At 41.0% G+C, this 14,497-nt stretch overlaps 1 protein-coding gene across 3 annotated transcripts; it reads left to right on the top strand.

Annotated features, from left to right (window-relative positions):
* The first annotated feature begins 9,391 nt into the window (after positions 1 to 9,391).
* On the top strand, positions 9,392 to 14,272 carry LOC123762044 (uncharacterized). Of its 3 annotated transcripts, none has more exons than XM_069335811.1 (4): positions 9,392 to 10,784; positions 11,102 to 11,274; positions 12,117 to 12,563; positions 13,325 to 14,272. In XM_069335811.1, the coding sequence occupies exons 2-4, from the start codon at positions 11,103 to 11,105 to the stop codon at positions 13,801 to 13,803; spliced, it is 1,098 nt and encodes a 365-aa protein (XP_069191912.1). In that variant the 5' UTR covers positions 9,392 to 10,784; position 11,102; the 3' UTR covers positions 13,804 to 14,272. The 3 variants fall into 3 exon arrangements, with proteins under 3 accessions (XP_069191912.1, XP_069191911.1, XP_069191913.1); XM_069335810.1 differs by having other exon boundaries at positions 11,102 to 11,309; XM_069335812.1 differs by lacking the exon at positions 9,392 to 10,784 and having other exon boundaries at positions 11,094 to 11,274.
* Positions 14,273 to 14,497: the final 225 nt, after the last annotated feature.

Below are 14,497 nucleotides of genomic sequence, written 5' to 3'. Positions count from 1 at the left end.
AAACGAATTTATTTTTTCATTTATATACAAGAAGAGAAGGCTACTCTTGAGTCTGTAATATTCATCTGATTGTAACGGTTCTATTGTTACGTAAAGTATGGTGACAAATAAACACAGACACTAAGATACTATATATATATTTGGTCGAATATACAGAAGTACACAGGTGATACGTTGGTGTGAGTTGAGCGCACTGAGCACAGTATCTCACAAGTGTCTGCTCTAGACCACACTTGAAAGTAGACTCTGCTTTAATGTTTGCTATCCTGCTGCTTATATGCCCGGGCAACTCCTCACCATATTGCCCGGGCAATGCCTCACCTCATTCATCTCCAAAGGTTGACAGGAATATTAACAATGCATTTGGAGCGAGTATATTATTGGGATAATCTACTCGCTACAGAACTCCCCCTCCCAGGGGATGAAAGGAAAAATACTTGATCAAGGAATTTAGCTGGTCGGTGAATTGTACGCCCTGCTCGCGTTACATAACCATCAAAGTTAACTTCCTCCTCTTCGCTGATGTCATCTAACTGGGTTTGTAGGGTGGGCGGTCGCACGTACAGGATCGTCCGTCGTCGTAGGATCAGGTTGTGGTGCGGCTGGTAACTGGGGTCGAAAAGTGAACTGCGTAGTCGGCGGATGTGTCTCTGGACTTAGCAGTGTCGCAGACGTTGAGACGAAGCCTGGAGCAGAGCAGAGAGCCGAGTGAGGCCGGAGTCGTGGAGCTCTATGTGGGAGAGCGTGGCGGCTCGATTGAGATTTGTGAGTGTCTAAACTCGGGGAGCGAGAGCGTGGCGGCTCGAAGCGGTCGTAGTCTGCTGTCTGCTCTTGTGTCGAAGCTGTAGCGTCTTGGGTTGATTAGGACTGTACACGCCGAGTACTACATTGTTGACTGTGGAAATTGTAGTCTGGTACCAAAAGATGTAGGCAGTGTGTGGACAAGCTCGGTGTAGCAGGAGAGAAGAATGTGCATAATTGTTGCGTCCTTGGGTCGCTGGTGGAGCATTTAGATCCGGGGCGGATGGGCTCGGGCACCAGGACATTAGGAGGTAATGTAGGCACGTAGTTTAGGACAACGAGGTAATCACTGCTAGAGCTGAATTGTCCTAAAGGCGACGAAGAGTCGGAAACGCAAGCTGTAAGTCCTGTACTGCGCAAAGTGCTTGAGTCGGCAGAGTATCAGAATGCAGTGAACGTGTAGATGAATCTGACGAAAGAGCAGCTTTCGTGGGCGCCCCTGTAGAACAAGCAGTGCCCTGGCAGCGACGGAGAGTCGGCAGGACAGGCTGTAGATCACACATTATGTAGTTACTGATGAAGCTGCCAGATGAGTGAGTAGTGATCGTGGAGCAGCAAGCCGTAGTAGATGAAAATGCAGAGACGATCGCGATGAAAATCATAGCTATGGCAAGGGTGTTGGCAACGTTCCATGACAGGTGGCTGCGGTCCACAGCAAGCAGCAGCAGTGGAGGTCCAGTGAGAGTCCATGTTGTAGTCCATCGTGGCTGGGTATCGTCGAAACTCTCTGGGGTCACCAATGTAACGGTTCTATTGTTACGTAAAGTATGGTGACAAATAAACACAGACACTAAGATACTATATATATATTTGGTCGAATATACAGAAGTACACAGGTGATACGTTGGTGTGAGTTGAGCGCACTGAGCACAGTATCTCACAAGTGTCTGCTCTAGACCACACTTGAAAGTAGACTCTGCTTTAATGTTTGCTATCCTGCTGCTTATATGCCCGGGCAACTCCTCACCATATTGCCCGGGCAATGCCTCACCTCATTCATCTCCAAAGGTTGACAGGAATATTAACAATGCATTTGGAGCGAGTATATTATTGGGATAATCTACTCGCTACATGATCACTAGTCTCCCATTTGGTCCTCATTGATTTATAAAAAAAAAAAAATAAAAAATAAAATGTTTATTTAGATAAGGTACATACATACAATAATTTTTTACAAAGATTGGTTGACTTATAGGTAGAGCTAGTACATACAATGCCTAAAGCCACTATTACGCAAAGCGTTTCGGGCATGATAAACTTAAATGACAAGCTTAATACTAATTGAGGATAATGAGTAGAATGAAAACAAGAAATGAAAACATAGATGAAAAAGCAGCACAAATACAATTATGTCGACAAACAGCGCTCTTAACAAAAAAAAAAAAAAAAAAAAAAAAACAGACATTGGTTGACAATAGAAGGGTAAGGTAGGTTACAGGGAATTTATTAGGTATAGCTTCGTTTTTAACTTAAACTGGTTGAGAGAGGTACAGTCTTTAACATGGTTGGGAAGGTCATTCCACATTCTGGGCCCCTTGATTTGTAGAGCATTTCTAGTTTGATTAAGTCGTACTCTAGGAATATCAAAACTGTCTTACTTAAAACTTATCTTAACTTATCTTACTTAAAAACTTAATATCAAAACTTATCTTACTATTATTGAATGTCAATAACCGTATTATGCAATTTCAATTTCTTCTATTTCTTTCTTTATTATGCACCCCATACCCATCCCGTGGGCGGTGGTGTAAAGGATTACAGAGGCACATAATCGGTTCAGGAACTGAACCCTCTAGTTCGGTTAGCTAAGCAAGTAACAGTGTTTGACGCTAGTTACAAAATTATTAATGTTGTATACACATGTACACACACTCATACATACATGTATGTACGAGGACTGGATCACTGTGTACAGGAGGCTGATATGGCAGCAAACACTCTCCGGGCGACCATATATCTTGGATAAGTCGCTCCACACAATTGTCGCTTGGACCGTCGACTTCCTATGGCGTCACCTCTCACATATTTACGTCTCATTTCGTTATGAAATTAGATTATTTCAGAGTAAAAATAGGTTTGATCATGTTCTACGTGTAGCACCAACATTATAGTAAGTAAATATACCATATTTCTTCATTACTTACGTAATGCTAGGACGATTTGTGTAGTTTTGGGCCGATTTGGGCCGATTTGGGTAATTCTATGGACCCCCACTGACTATCTACACTTCACACCAGAGAAAAGTACGAAACCTGGAGATGCAGGCAGGAGTGAAAGGGAAGGTACTCCATTGGATAAGGGAGTACCTAAGTAACAGAAGGCAGCGAGTCACTGTGCGGGGTGAGGTCTCAGACTGGCGAGACGTCTCCAGTGGAGTCCCGCATGGTTCAGTCCTTGGACCCATACTGTTTCTGATATATGTAAATGATCTACCAGAGGGTATAGAATCATTCCTCTCATTGTTTGCTGATGATGTAAAAATTTTGAGGAGGATTAAAACAGAGGATGATAGCAGGAGGCTACAAGATGACCTAGACAGACTGAATGAATGGTCCAACGAATGGCTACTGAAGTTCAACCCGAGTAAATGCAAGGTAAATGCATGGGGAGCCGGTGACTGAGTGGACAGAACATTGGATGCATGATCCTGTGGTGGCGAGAAACAATGGGCAGAGTTTCTTTCACTCTGATGCCCCTGTTATCTAGCAGTAAATAGGTACCTGGGAGTTAGTCAGCTGTCACGGGCTACTTCCTGGGGGTGGAGGCCTGGTCGAGGACCGGACCGCGGGGACACTAAGCTCCGAAATCATCTCAAGATAACCTCAAGAAGGTAAGGAAACTAGGCAGTAGAAACAGGAGGCCAGACACAAGATACAGAATGGGAGATGAAGTACTTAAACAGAGAGAAAGATCTAGGAGTTGATATCACACCAAACCTGCCTCTTGAAGCCCACATCAAGAGAATAACATCTGCGGCGTATGAGAGGCTGGACTAGAACTGACATTAGAACTGGACTAACATTAGAACTGCCTTCAGAAACCTGTGTAAGGATTCATTCAAAACCTTGTATACCAGATATGTAAGACCAATCCCGGAGTATGCGGCCCCAGCATGGAGCCCGTACCTTGTCAAGCACAAGGCGAAGCTGGAAAAAGTTCAGAGGTATGCCATTAGGCTAGTCCCAGAACCAAGAGGCATGAGTTACGAGGAAAGGCTGCGTGAAATGCACCTCACTACACTGGGAGACAGAAGAGTAAGGGGAGACATGATCACTACCTACAAAATTCTCAGGAATTGACAGGGTAGATAAAGATAAACTGTTTAACACTGGTGGTACGCGAACAAGGGGTCACAAGTGGAAATTGAGTACCCACAGGAGCCACAGGGACGTTAGAAAGAACTTTTCCAGTGTCAGAGTAGTTAACAGATGGAATGTATTAGGCAGCGGTCCATAGAATTATCCAAATCAGCCCAAATCGGCCCAAAACTACACAAATCGTCCTAGCATTACGTAAGTAATGAAGAAATATGGTATATTTACTTACTATAATGTTGATGCTACACGTAGAACATGATCAAACCTATTTTTACTCTGAAATAATCTAATTTCATAACGAAATGAGACGTAAATATGCGAGAGGTGACGCCATAGGAAGTCGACGGTCCAAGCGACAATTGTGTGGAGCGACTTATCCAAGATATATGGTCGCCAGGAGAGTGTTTGCTGCCATATCAGCCTCCTGTACACAGTGATCCAGTCCTTTTCGTTCATTGAACACCGAACCCTACACGCCCTCTGATATATTGCTTAATTAACAAATATTCACAAATAAAGATTATATTTGTATATGTTATCAGAAAGGCAGATATAAAATAGTTTTTGTGAATCCATCACAGAGATTATACCTTATTAGAGAGGAAAAATATTCATTCTTTAAACAAGGCTTCATGGCCGACGCTCTCCTTACCGATATAGGAACTATGACCTTCCGAAGATCAATGTTAATTTAATCTAGATATTGTAATAAACGAAGTTTTCTATGTCATCATAAAGACATAAATATAAGCTGCATGTTAATACTTTGGCATAAATATAACTGAAGTGAAAGTGAAGATATATGCCTTTTTATAGTTACTTGATGGCTCGCTCAGGGAGTGTGAAGGCCTCCACACAAGCCAATCAATTTTATAATTACTTTGCATATATGCAAAGTAACGCCATAGGTCTTTATGTCAGAATAAAGACATGTAGACGATAATGTAACTACATTTCAAGGAAAACATATCTTAATATAATTATTAAATGAATGCAAAGTTATGGTTAAATAAATAGCCAATACCACACAATCGCCGGTGTCCGGACACATGAATAGTCGCATTAGGTGAAAGGAAATGTACCCAACCATTTCCATTTACCCAACCAGTTTGTGCACCCTATACTCATCCTCTGTGCGGTAATTTATTGTGCACCCCATACTCATCTTGTTACCAGTTGTTTGTGCAACCCATACTCATCCTGTGACCAGTAATTTATTGTGCATCCCATACTCATCCTGTTACCGGTAGTTTGTGCAGCCCATACCCATCCTGTGACCTGTAATTTATTGTGCAACCCATACTTATCCTGTGACCTGTAGTTTATTGTGCAGCTAATACTCATCCTGTGAGTCATAGGACATTGCGCAACCCTTTCTCATCGTGTGAATCTTTGTTTACTTTGCTCTCCATATTCATCCTCTGCGCGATAGTTTCTTGTGCAACCCATACCCATGATGTGAGTGGTAGTTTATTGTGTACCCTATATTCATCCTGTGAGTATAGGGTACACAATTCTTGTTTGGATTCTTGTAATGTTATTTGTCTATTTGTACTCACAGCATTTGTGCGCCCCTTGAGGGACTCGAATTAGAGGGGGGTTGAAATAGCCTAAGCTACTCTATCCCTTTGAGATGTATTTATTGCTTATCTCAATAAACATACTTGAACTTGAACTTGGGTACACAATGAGTTCATTTGTACTCCATACTCATCATCAAGAAATGTATTTTACCAGCATTGTAATATAAATTAAGAATAAAAGCTTAACTGGATTACGGACCCATAATCAAAATAAGAGCCATCACTAATTATCATGACAAATTGTCTAGGCTACACTTCCGCCTTCGACAAGCTGCCGCCGGAGGTGGGTATAGTTTATTGTACACCCCCGCACCCCCAGTCCTGGAAGGGCGGGCATTGGGATGTGGACATGTGTACTGTCTCAGACCCTGTTGGAATATAACCAGTCTGTCAATCGGGTCAACCCAAGTGTTGCGTTTCCAAAAGGGTCGCCCATGTTGGAATCGGTGAACGCCCTAGTAATATTGTTGAAAACATCTTAATAACTTATTAAACCAAAGGTCTTTTTATGTCAGAAGAACGGCAGAAACTAGATCTATATATGAAAACTCTTTCAGGACAAAATTTAAAGTAAAACTAGATTATGTAAAACTAGATTAAAGTAAATTTATGTTTCTATCTTTCTTGAACGTATAAAAATCTTACGTTTATTAACGATTCTGCGTGAAATAATCATTGTTCTGAGATGAATATTGCGGATTTCCGGCTCTACGACCGATGAAAAATGCAACTTTTATACAACTACAAATATCTTTAGTTTTACTTTAAATTTTGTCCTGAAAGAGTTTTCATATATAGATCCAGTTTCTGCCGTTCTTCTGACATAAAAAGACCTTTGGTTTAATAAGTTATTAAGATGTTTTCAACAATATTACTAGGGCGTTCACCGATTCTAACATGGGCGACCCTTTTGGAAACGCAACACATGGGTTGACCTGATTGATATATGGGCCAGATTCCATTAAGGTTCGGAACATAATCATTTATTTATTTATTTATATATATACAAGAAGGGTACATTGGAATTGTGTGGATACATAGCATAGTAATTACACTCTTGTAAAGCCACTAGTACGCGCAGCGTTTCGGATATTTTTTAATATATGATGAAAATATTTTATTCGTTCAATATACAATTTATTTATTTATATACAAGAAGGTACATTGGGTTTGTGAGAATACATAGCATAGTATTTACAATCTTGTAAAGCCACTAGTACAATTCAATTCAATTAAATTTCTTCTAGTACGCGCAGCGTTTCGGGCAGGTCCTTAATCTAACAGATAATTTTAAGTAGGCAAATTCTAGCAGAATTAATAAAATAACAGATACATTGCAAGAAAAAAATGAGATGAGAGAGATTAGTAGGTATATTAAAGCACATTGTATATTAAAGCTCTGATTGATTACATTGACAGCTTAATTGATAATTTAAACAAGATTATTAATAGGCACCATACAGCAGATTGATAGCACATATAAGAAGACAGCAATGATCACAATGGTAAAGATGTTCGGATTGGGTACATAAAGATTGGGAGATTGGGTAGCAAATGATACAGTGCAATTTTAATAAATTGATATTGAATATATTGATATGGTAGACAATATATTGAATATGCTAAAAATTGGTATATAGAGGGTAAATTAATTGTTTATAATTATAAGGAAGAAAGAAAGGAGTTTTTCTTTTTTACCCACAGGGTTATAAACCCATGGAACTACCTACCCGCTGAATCTGTAAATGCCAAAAATCCTCAGGACAAATAGGGAGACCTCTACAACCCATCGGCTTCCTGTCCTCGTCGAGGCCACTACAAAGATAGTGGCCCACAGGTAAATTCGGGTAAACTACTATAACTTAAGCGTCGAGGTAGTTCAGTCGGGTTCGTTTTCAATTCACAATAAAAAATTCTGGGTTCGAGTCCAGACGGGAAAGTACTGATTGACCGCATTTGATATCACCTAATCACCTTTAGAGGGTAGAAATAGAGCCTAAGCTACTCTATCCTTTTTGAGATGTATTTTATTGTTTCAATAAACGTACTTGAACATGAACACCTAATGCCTCTGTTCACCTAGCGGTAAATAGGTACCCAGGAGTACCTATTTATTTATTTTTTTGCATCCTGGGGAGGCTCAGTAGTTCGCCCTTATGATTGATTGATTGATGAAGATTAAGCCACCCAAAAGGTGGCACGGGCATGAATAGCCCGTAAGTGGCGGCCCTTTGGAGCCATTACCAGTATCAAGAGCTGATACTGGAGATCTGTGGAGGTGCGACTGCACCCTATAGAGAGGTCGTGACCTCTGGTTCATTATGGGGGGGCTCAATATATACTTAACAAATATATATATATATATATATATATATATATATATATATATATATATATATATATATATATATATACATATATATATATATATATATATATATATATATATATATATATGCAAACAAGCCTGAATGGTCCCCAGGACTATATACAACTGAAAACTCACACCCCAGAAGTGACTCGAACCCATACTCCCACAACTGGTATGTACAGGGACGCCTTAATCCGCTTGACCATCACGACCGGACATAAGGAAGTGATAGCCGAGGCTATATGAACCACTTCCCCGCCGGCACTCGGATGGTAATCTTGGTGTGTTCCTCACGTGTGCCCCAAAGAATGAGGTGATTTGATAAAATGCTATGCCCAAGATTACCATCCGAGTGCCGGCGGGGAAGTGGTTCATATAGCCTCGGCTATCACTTCCTTATGTCCGGTCGTGATGGTCAAGCGGATTAAGGCGTCCCTGTACATACCAGTTGTGGGAGTATGGGTTCGAGTCACTTCTGGGGTGTGAGTTTTCAGTTGTATATAGTCCTGGGGACCATTCAGGCTTGTTTGCATTTGTGTTCCTCACGTGTGCCCCAAAGAATGAGGTGATTTGATAAAATGCTATGCCCAAGATTACCATCCGAGTGCCGGCGGGGAAGTGGTTCATATAGCCTCGGCTATCACTTCCTTATGTCCGGTCGTGATGGTCAAGCGGATTAAGGCGTCCCTGTACATACCAGTTGTGGGAGTATGGGTTCGAGTCACTTCTGGGGTGTGAGTTTTCAGTTATATATATATATATATATATATACATATATATATATATATACACTGGCTGCCTGTCCCCGACACAATGAATTATTATAATTATTATTATATATCTGTTAATCCCTCAAATTTGCGACCTGCTGAATTTAAACATACGGATAAAATGAATTTCTTCTCATATAATATTTTTAATTACAAAATATACAGAAGAGCATGACAGAGTTGTTAATTAACTGTTACAGAATATGAATATTAAATAAAGCCACTAATACGAAAAGCGTTTTGGGCATTACTTCAGATAATAGTTAAATTATTTCTACGTTTGATGGTTAGTTTATTTCATTAATTATGCACCCTATACCCATCTTGTGGGGTGTAGTGGAAAGGGTTACAGAGGCACATAATGGGCTCAGGGACTGACTCCACAATTCATTCAGCTAAGCAAGTTACAATCTTGATGAGCTAGTTACACAGTTTAATTTATATCGTTACAGTGTTACATTAACAATAGTGGTTCAGTCTGTGAAGGTTACTGTGGTTGTTTCAAATGCCTTATGCAGGTCAATAAATAGACCTATGAGGTACTAATTTTGGTCAAGAACTCTATTTATCAAGTCATGCTTATTAATCAAAGTAACATTGGTGCTTTTTTTTTGGGTGGGGAGCAGTCTACAGCCGTGACATACGCACCTTGGATCATGCCTGTCACCCCCACAGCCGTGACATACGCACCTTGGATCATGCGTATCAGTGTAGCTGTGACAAACATACTTATCTTTCCTCATTCAGCGTATCCCGGATGTTTTGTTCCCGCTCGTATTTCCACTTCCTCTACTCCGTCTTATTCTAACTTTTTCTCCATTCTCAGTTCTCCCAAGTGGTTAGTGAGATGTCAGACGAGAGGCTGTCTAAGTACCCTCGCTCTCCTGTAATCTACTTTAAGGAAATATCTTGTACTTGTGAGTTGTGTGGATATACATCGACTTCACAGCATTATGCCCTTGGCGGGATGGGCCTCTTCGCCTGTATTACTCAACGCTGTTCACCGAGATAACAAGTGACACAAGGATAATAAACGATAAGGGAGAGATATATATTTTTTCACCATAATAAACAACACAGTTAGTGTAGAACACCGGCATACATAGGCGTCATGACGTCATTGCTGCTTCCTGACGCTAATGCTATATATTTGTAAGTTTTTTTTAAATGTTTTATTATACTCTTTATGTTTTATTATCCCTGTGTTACTTTTTATTATCCCTGGGAGTTTCAAAACGAAATATTTACGTGAATGAAATATGGGTATACCACTTTTCCACTACCACTCGGCTACCATGTATACGACCATAACTACCATCACCATTACAGGTACTATTGTACCTGTAATGTAGTAGGTACTATTGTACCTACTACCACCATCTCTACTTCTCGATCAACCACTATAATCTCACGAGTTAACCACCAACATCACAGCCTCACTCAACCACCGCCACACAAGCATTCTAATGACTGATATTTTACATATAACAATTCTGTTTTACAAATTAGCATTGTGTATTACTATTTAATATAATCATCTTTTGAGTTGTATATGCGAGAGAGCGAGTGTGTGAAGAGCTGTGTTCATGATAGCCTAATACAACGCTGGCCAATCTCCTCTAGCCTCGCCAGATGAATTTTGGGGGTACAGTTCCTGAGCCCATCATGTACCTCTATATCCTTTTCCACCACCACCTGCAGGATGGGTACAGGTGCATAATATATTACCTAAACTAAAAACAGACTAGCTTCATTCCCTTCCCATCTCAGAGAGCTCCTAGACATGACGGAGGCTGTGTGCTTCCCTTCCGGCTTCCAGCTCAGAAGGGGAGCAGCTTCCATGGTGTTCACGTCTTCGCTCTTATAGAGCAAGGAGACTGGTGGTGTATACACTGTGGTAGAAGAGAGCTTGAAGTATTTTCTCTATTGCCATAAGTCATAAGTAAGTTATACTTAGTTCCCTATTGTGATTTACTTCTCATGTTTCCTACACAGTAAATGTAAATACCTGTCAATAATAAACCTGTATTATTTCTGCTTATGTATGATATATTTATATTTGACCCATTTCATTGTGTATAGCGTTTATTTTTATTATATTTGACCTTGCTGTGATGGCATTGTCAATAATTTCCCTCACTTAATAATATACGTAAATTCCCTTCATTTCCATGATATATATATATTGTGTTTCCCTTTATCATACATTTCAATATCTTGGGTGTTGTTACAGCATCTCATTATTACCTTGTTGGTCAGGATGCTGCTGGTATGGATGGTCACTATCAAGCTCTCATTGACCTACTGCTTGCTTCTCCTGCAGCCTCATGTACAGCCTCGCCAGCAGCCTCGCCAGCAGCCTCGCCTGCTACCGCTACCACTGGTACTGCTGCTGCTGCTGCAGAGTTGTCACACCACACTCGCTGCTTCTGGTTCGTCCCGCGTATCTCGTCTTGTTTACAGTATTGTAAGCGTTCGACGTTGCATTAATTTTTAATATCTTTCATAGCTGTAGTGTTTGAGTCGCTTTTAAGCTTTACTAATTAGTGATTTAAGTGACTTTATTTAATTTAAGTGATTAGTGATTAGCAACTGATCACTAATTAGTGACTTTACTAATGAAGTGATGAGTTTAACTGGCTGTTGGCGTTCACGTAATGGCAGTCTTGCCAGCAATGGGCATTATATCTTGGTTGCTCCTCCATCTTCCTGTTGTTAGTGGGAAGGCACAAGTTTCTTAAGTGTTCAATGATGGTAGAACCATTAACAAGTTTATTAAATCATTCGTAATTCTGGTTATTCTACCTATCTTAAGAGGCTTGGATTCATTACACATACGTACACTTTCCCAGGATGTCTTAACTCCCTGGTACCTATTTACTGTTAGGTGCACAAAGGTATTAGGCGAAAGAAACTTTGCCCGTTTATTCCTGCTTCGACTGGAAATCGAATCCAGGTTCAAGGACTGACTTCCGAACACTGTCCGTTCGGCCGCGGGGGTCTATAGTTGTATGTGTGCGCAAAAGAGTAATATATGTAGTAGATATAAAATAATTAAGTTAAGAGATAGTACATTAGACAACCGACGGTTAGAAAGGCTGGATCTAAGAGCTTGTTGCTCGATCCTGCAGACATGAATAGTAAACTAACACACCTCCAACGACTGATATGTTGTTGTTGTTAAAGATTAGCTACCTGGAACAAAAAGTTCCAAGTAGCACGGGCTATGGTGAGCCCGTAGATAGTTATTCTGATAGTTCCCGCCCTCCCCCAGGTTGTGAGCCTGAAGAAGAATTCTTATCGATAACTTCACGTGAGACTTCGAGCGTTCACAAGATCGTCTTGGGCCTGGTGTTCCAGCACGCCTTTTCCCTTGAGATATTCCTAAAGAATGAGACGACTTCACACCCTTGTTTTCTGAAGGTGACCCTCATCAAAAACAATTCTGGTGAATTCCTCAATCTGACGGACCTGGGGAATGGAAACCGGCTTCCACTTGCCGAAAATCCTTGGCCTGCCCTAGAGGATAATTCCTGTACGGAACTCATTGTGGAGATTAACGATAACCTACTGAGAGTGACAGCCAGGAAACCCTCGCTGGAGAGTGAAGGTCACTCTTCACCGAGCATCACCTTGCGTCAGAAGGTGTCCAGCACATTTACGGCAGCCGTTGTCAGCGACGACCACAGCTCCGTCCTCAAGTGGGGATGCCAGAGTGAAGGTAAGTGCCAGAGACCTGCGCCAGAATTCATCAAGCATTTACGCAACCTGTACATCTTTCTCCAATCATTGCAGTTCTGTTTATGTTAAACAAATCCACAAGGGCCGTGACGAGGATTCGAACCTACGTCCGAGATCATCCTGCATATAAGGCAGTGTCTGGGATGATCTCGGACGCAGGTTCGAATCCTCGTCATGGCCCTTGTGGATTTGTTCATTGATGCATCACGTTATTGCGATTTCTCTGTGTAATTTATTAAACAGTTTACGAGCTTCGAATCATCACAACCCAAGGTTATTATTAGAAACAATCTGCTTTATCAATGTAAATGAAGCCGCCATGATCGAGGAAAGAGATGTACAGGTTTCGTAAATGGTTGCATAAATCCTTGATAAATCCTGGCCATGCAGTATCTCCTGCATGTAAGGTAAGATGGACGGGATAAGATGTGAGAATGTACAACTAAACCGGAGTGCTTAGTTAACCGGTCTGCCACTGTTTTGACCCCAAGAGAATGTGTGAATAGTTCGCTGGGTTTACTGATGTGAAATAACTGTCATCACTATCACTTGAATCACCAATATCGTTTATCATGTGAAACTGGCGCCATAATGGTGATGTGGAGGCAGCGTCGGCTGACTCCATCATGTCTTAATGTACATTATGGTTTAAACACTTCGTAAACAGAAAGTTAGAAAACCAATGACATATTCTTATAGAAACTTAACAGTAAATGGCTTATTTTCCCCCTTATCACCAAGTATCGGAAGAGAAGACGAAGTGGACGAGTCAGCATCTCCTGTGTGTGAGTGGTGCCGGGGTGCTGCTACTCTTGGTCCTCCTGCTGGTGTCCCTCGGGAGGTGCAGGAGCCGCCCCTCACGCCCACACCCGCCCACGGCCGCCCCCGCCACTCCACCCGCCACAACACAACACCTAGACAACACAGTGCAGCGGAATTCGTTACTCGACAGCAGCGACAGCTTCCAGAGCGACGAGTCACTTCACAGGCATTGTCATCAGTACCTTCCTGGAGATGGTGGGTCCCAAGACCTCTCGCGTGTCAGAGATGACCACGACCCGGACGGCAGAGGACGACTGCCGAAGGAGGACCACCAAGCAGGTCATAACCCCTCGGTGAACATCCGTAGGAAGCCCGAGTGCCCACAAGCACAGTCACTAAGGGACAGCCTTAGCATGTACGAGAGAGTCACCTGGTGGTGGGGGGACCAAACGGGGTGAAGAAACATTATAGCGTAAAGAAAATGGGACTTAACCAGATATAATTTAATATATAATTAATGATATAATTTGGTATCGCTGACAGTGTGGGAGAGGCAGTTAGAGATGCTTTTTTGTTTATAAAATATACCTGAATTATTATCCTATTTCTTAGGTAAACATATTTATTACTCTTGTCAACTATACCCGTAGGAGAGAACTTCTGGAGGAGAGACTTTAACAGTAAGTGTTGCTAAAACAAACAACGTCTATAGAGTCGAAAATGTGGGTTTAGTTGTCCATAGAGATTTTGTTCCAACGTATTTAACGACCATTATCGTCGTCGAATCAACGTTGCTAATAATTATTAGCTTATAAGAATTTATAAGTTTCCTTAAGCGGTGATTTGGGTAATATGGGTTGAGTTAAGTATATTTTCTTATAATATGTTGGTCTCCGTATCTGTCTACCTCCAGGTGAGTACTACATCTTCTGGGGGGGGGGGGGGGGGGGGCGCGTCGTGAAAATTATGTAAATGTAAATTTCGACTGTAAATTTATTAGATTAAACGAAACACTATTTTTCCAAAGAAAATGTAAGTAAATTTAAGGGATACTATTAGAAAATGTTTTTCTTTAAGTTCATGAAAATGTGTCTGATGTATCATTTAAATAAAAAATAATGCAGTATATATATATATATATATATATATATA

Source organism: Procambarus clarkii, chromosome 34, assembly GCF_040958095.1.
Source record: "Procambarus clarkii isolate CNS0578487 chromosome 34, FALCON_Pclarkii_2.0, whole genome shotgun sequence".
Lineage (NCBI taxonomy): Eukaryota > Metazoa > Arthropoda > Malacostraca > Decapoda > Cambaridae > Procambarus > Procambarus clarkii.
Note: the sequence above shows the minus strand (reverse complement) of the source record. Positions and strands in the feature narration are given on the sequence as shown.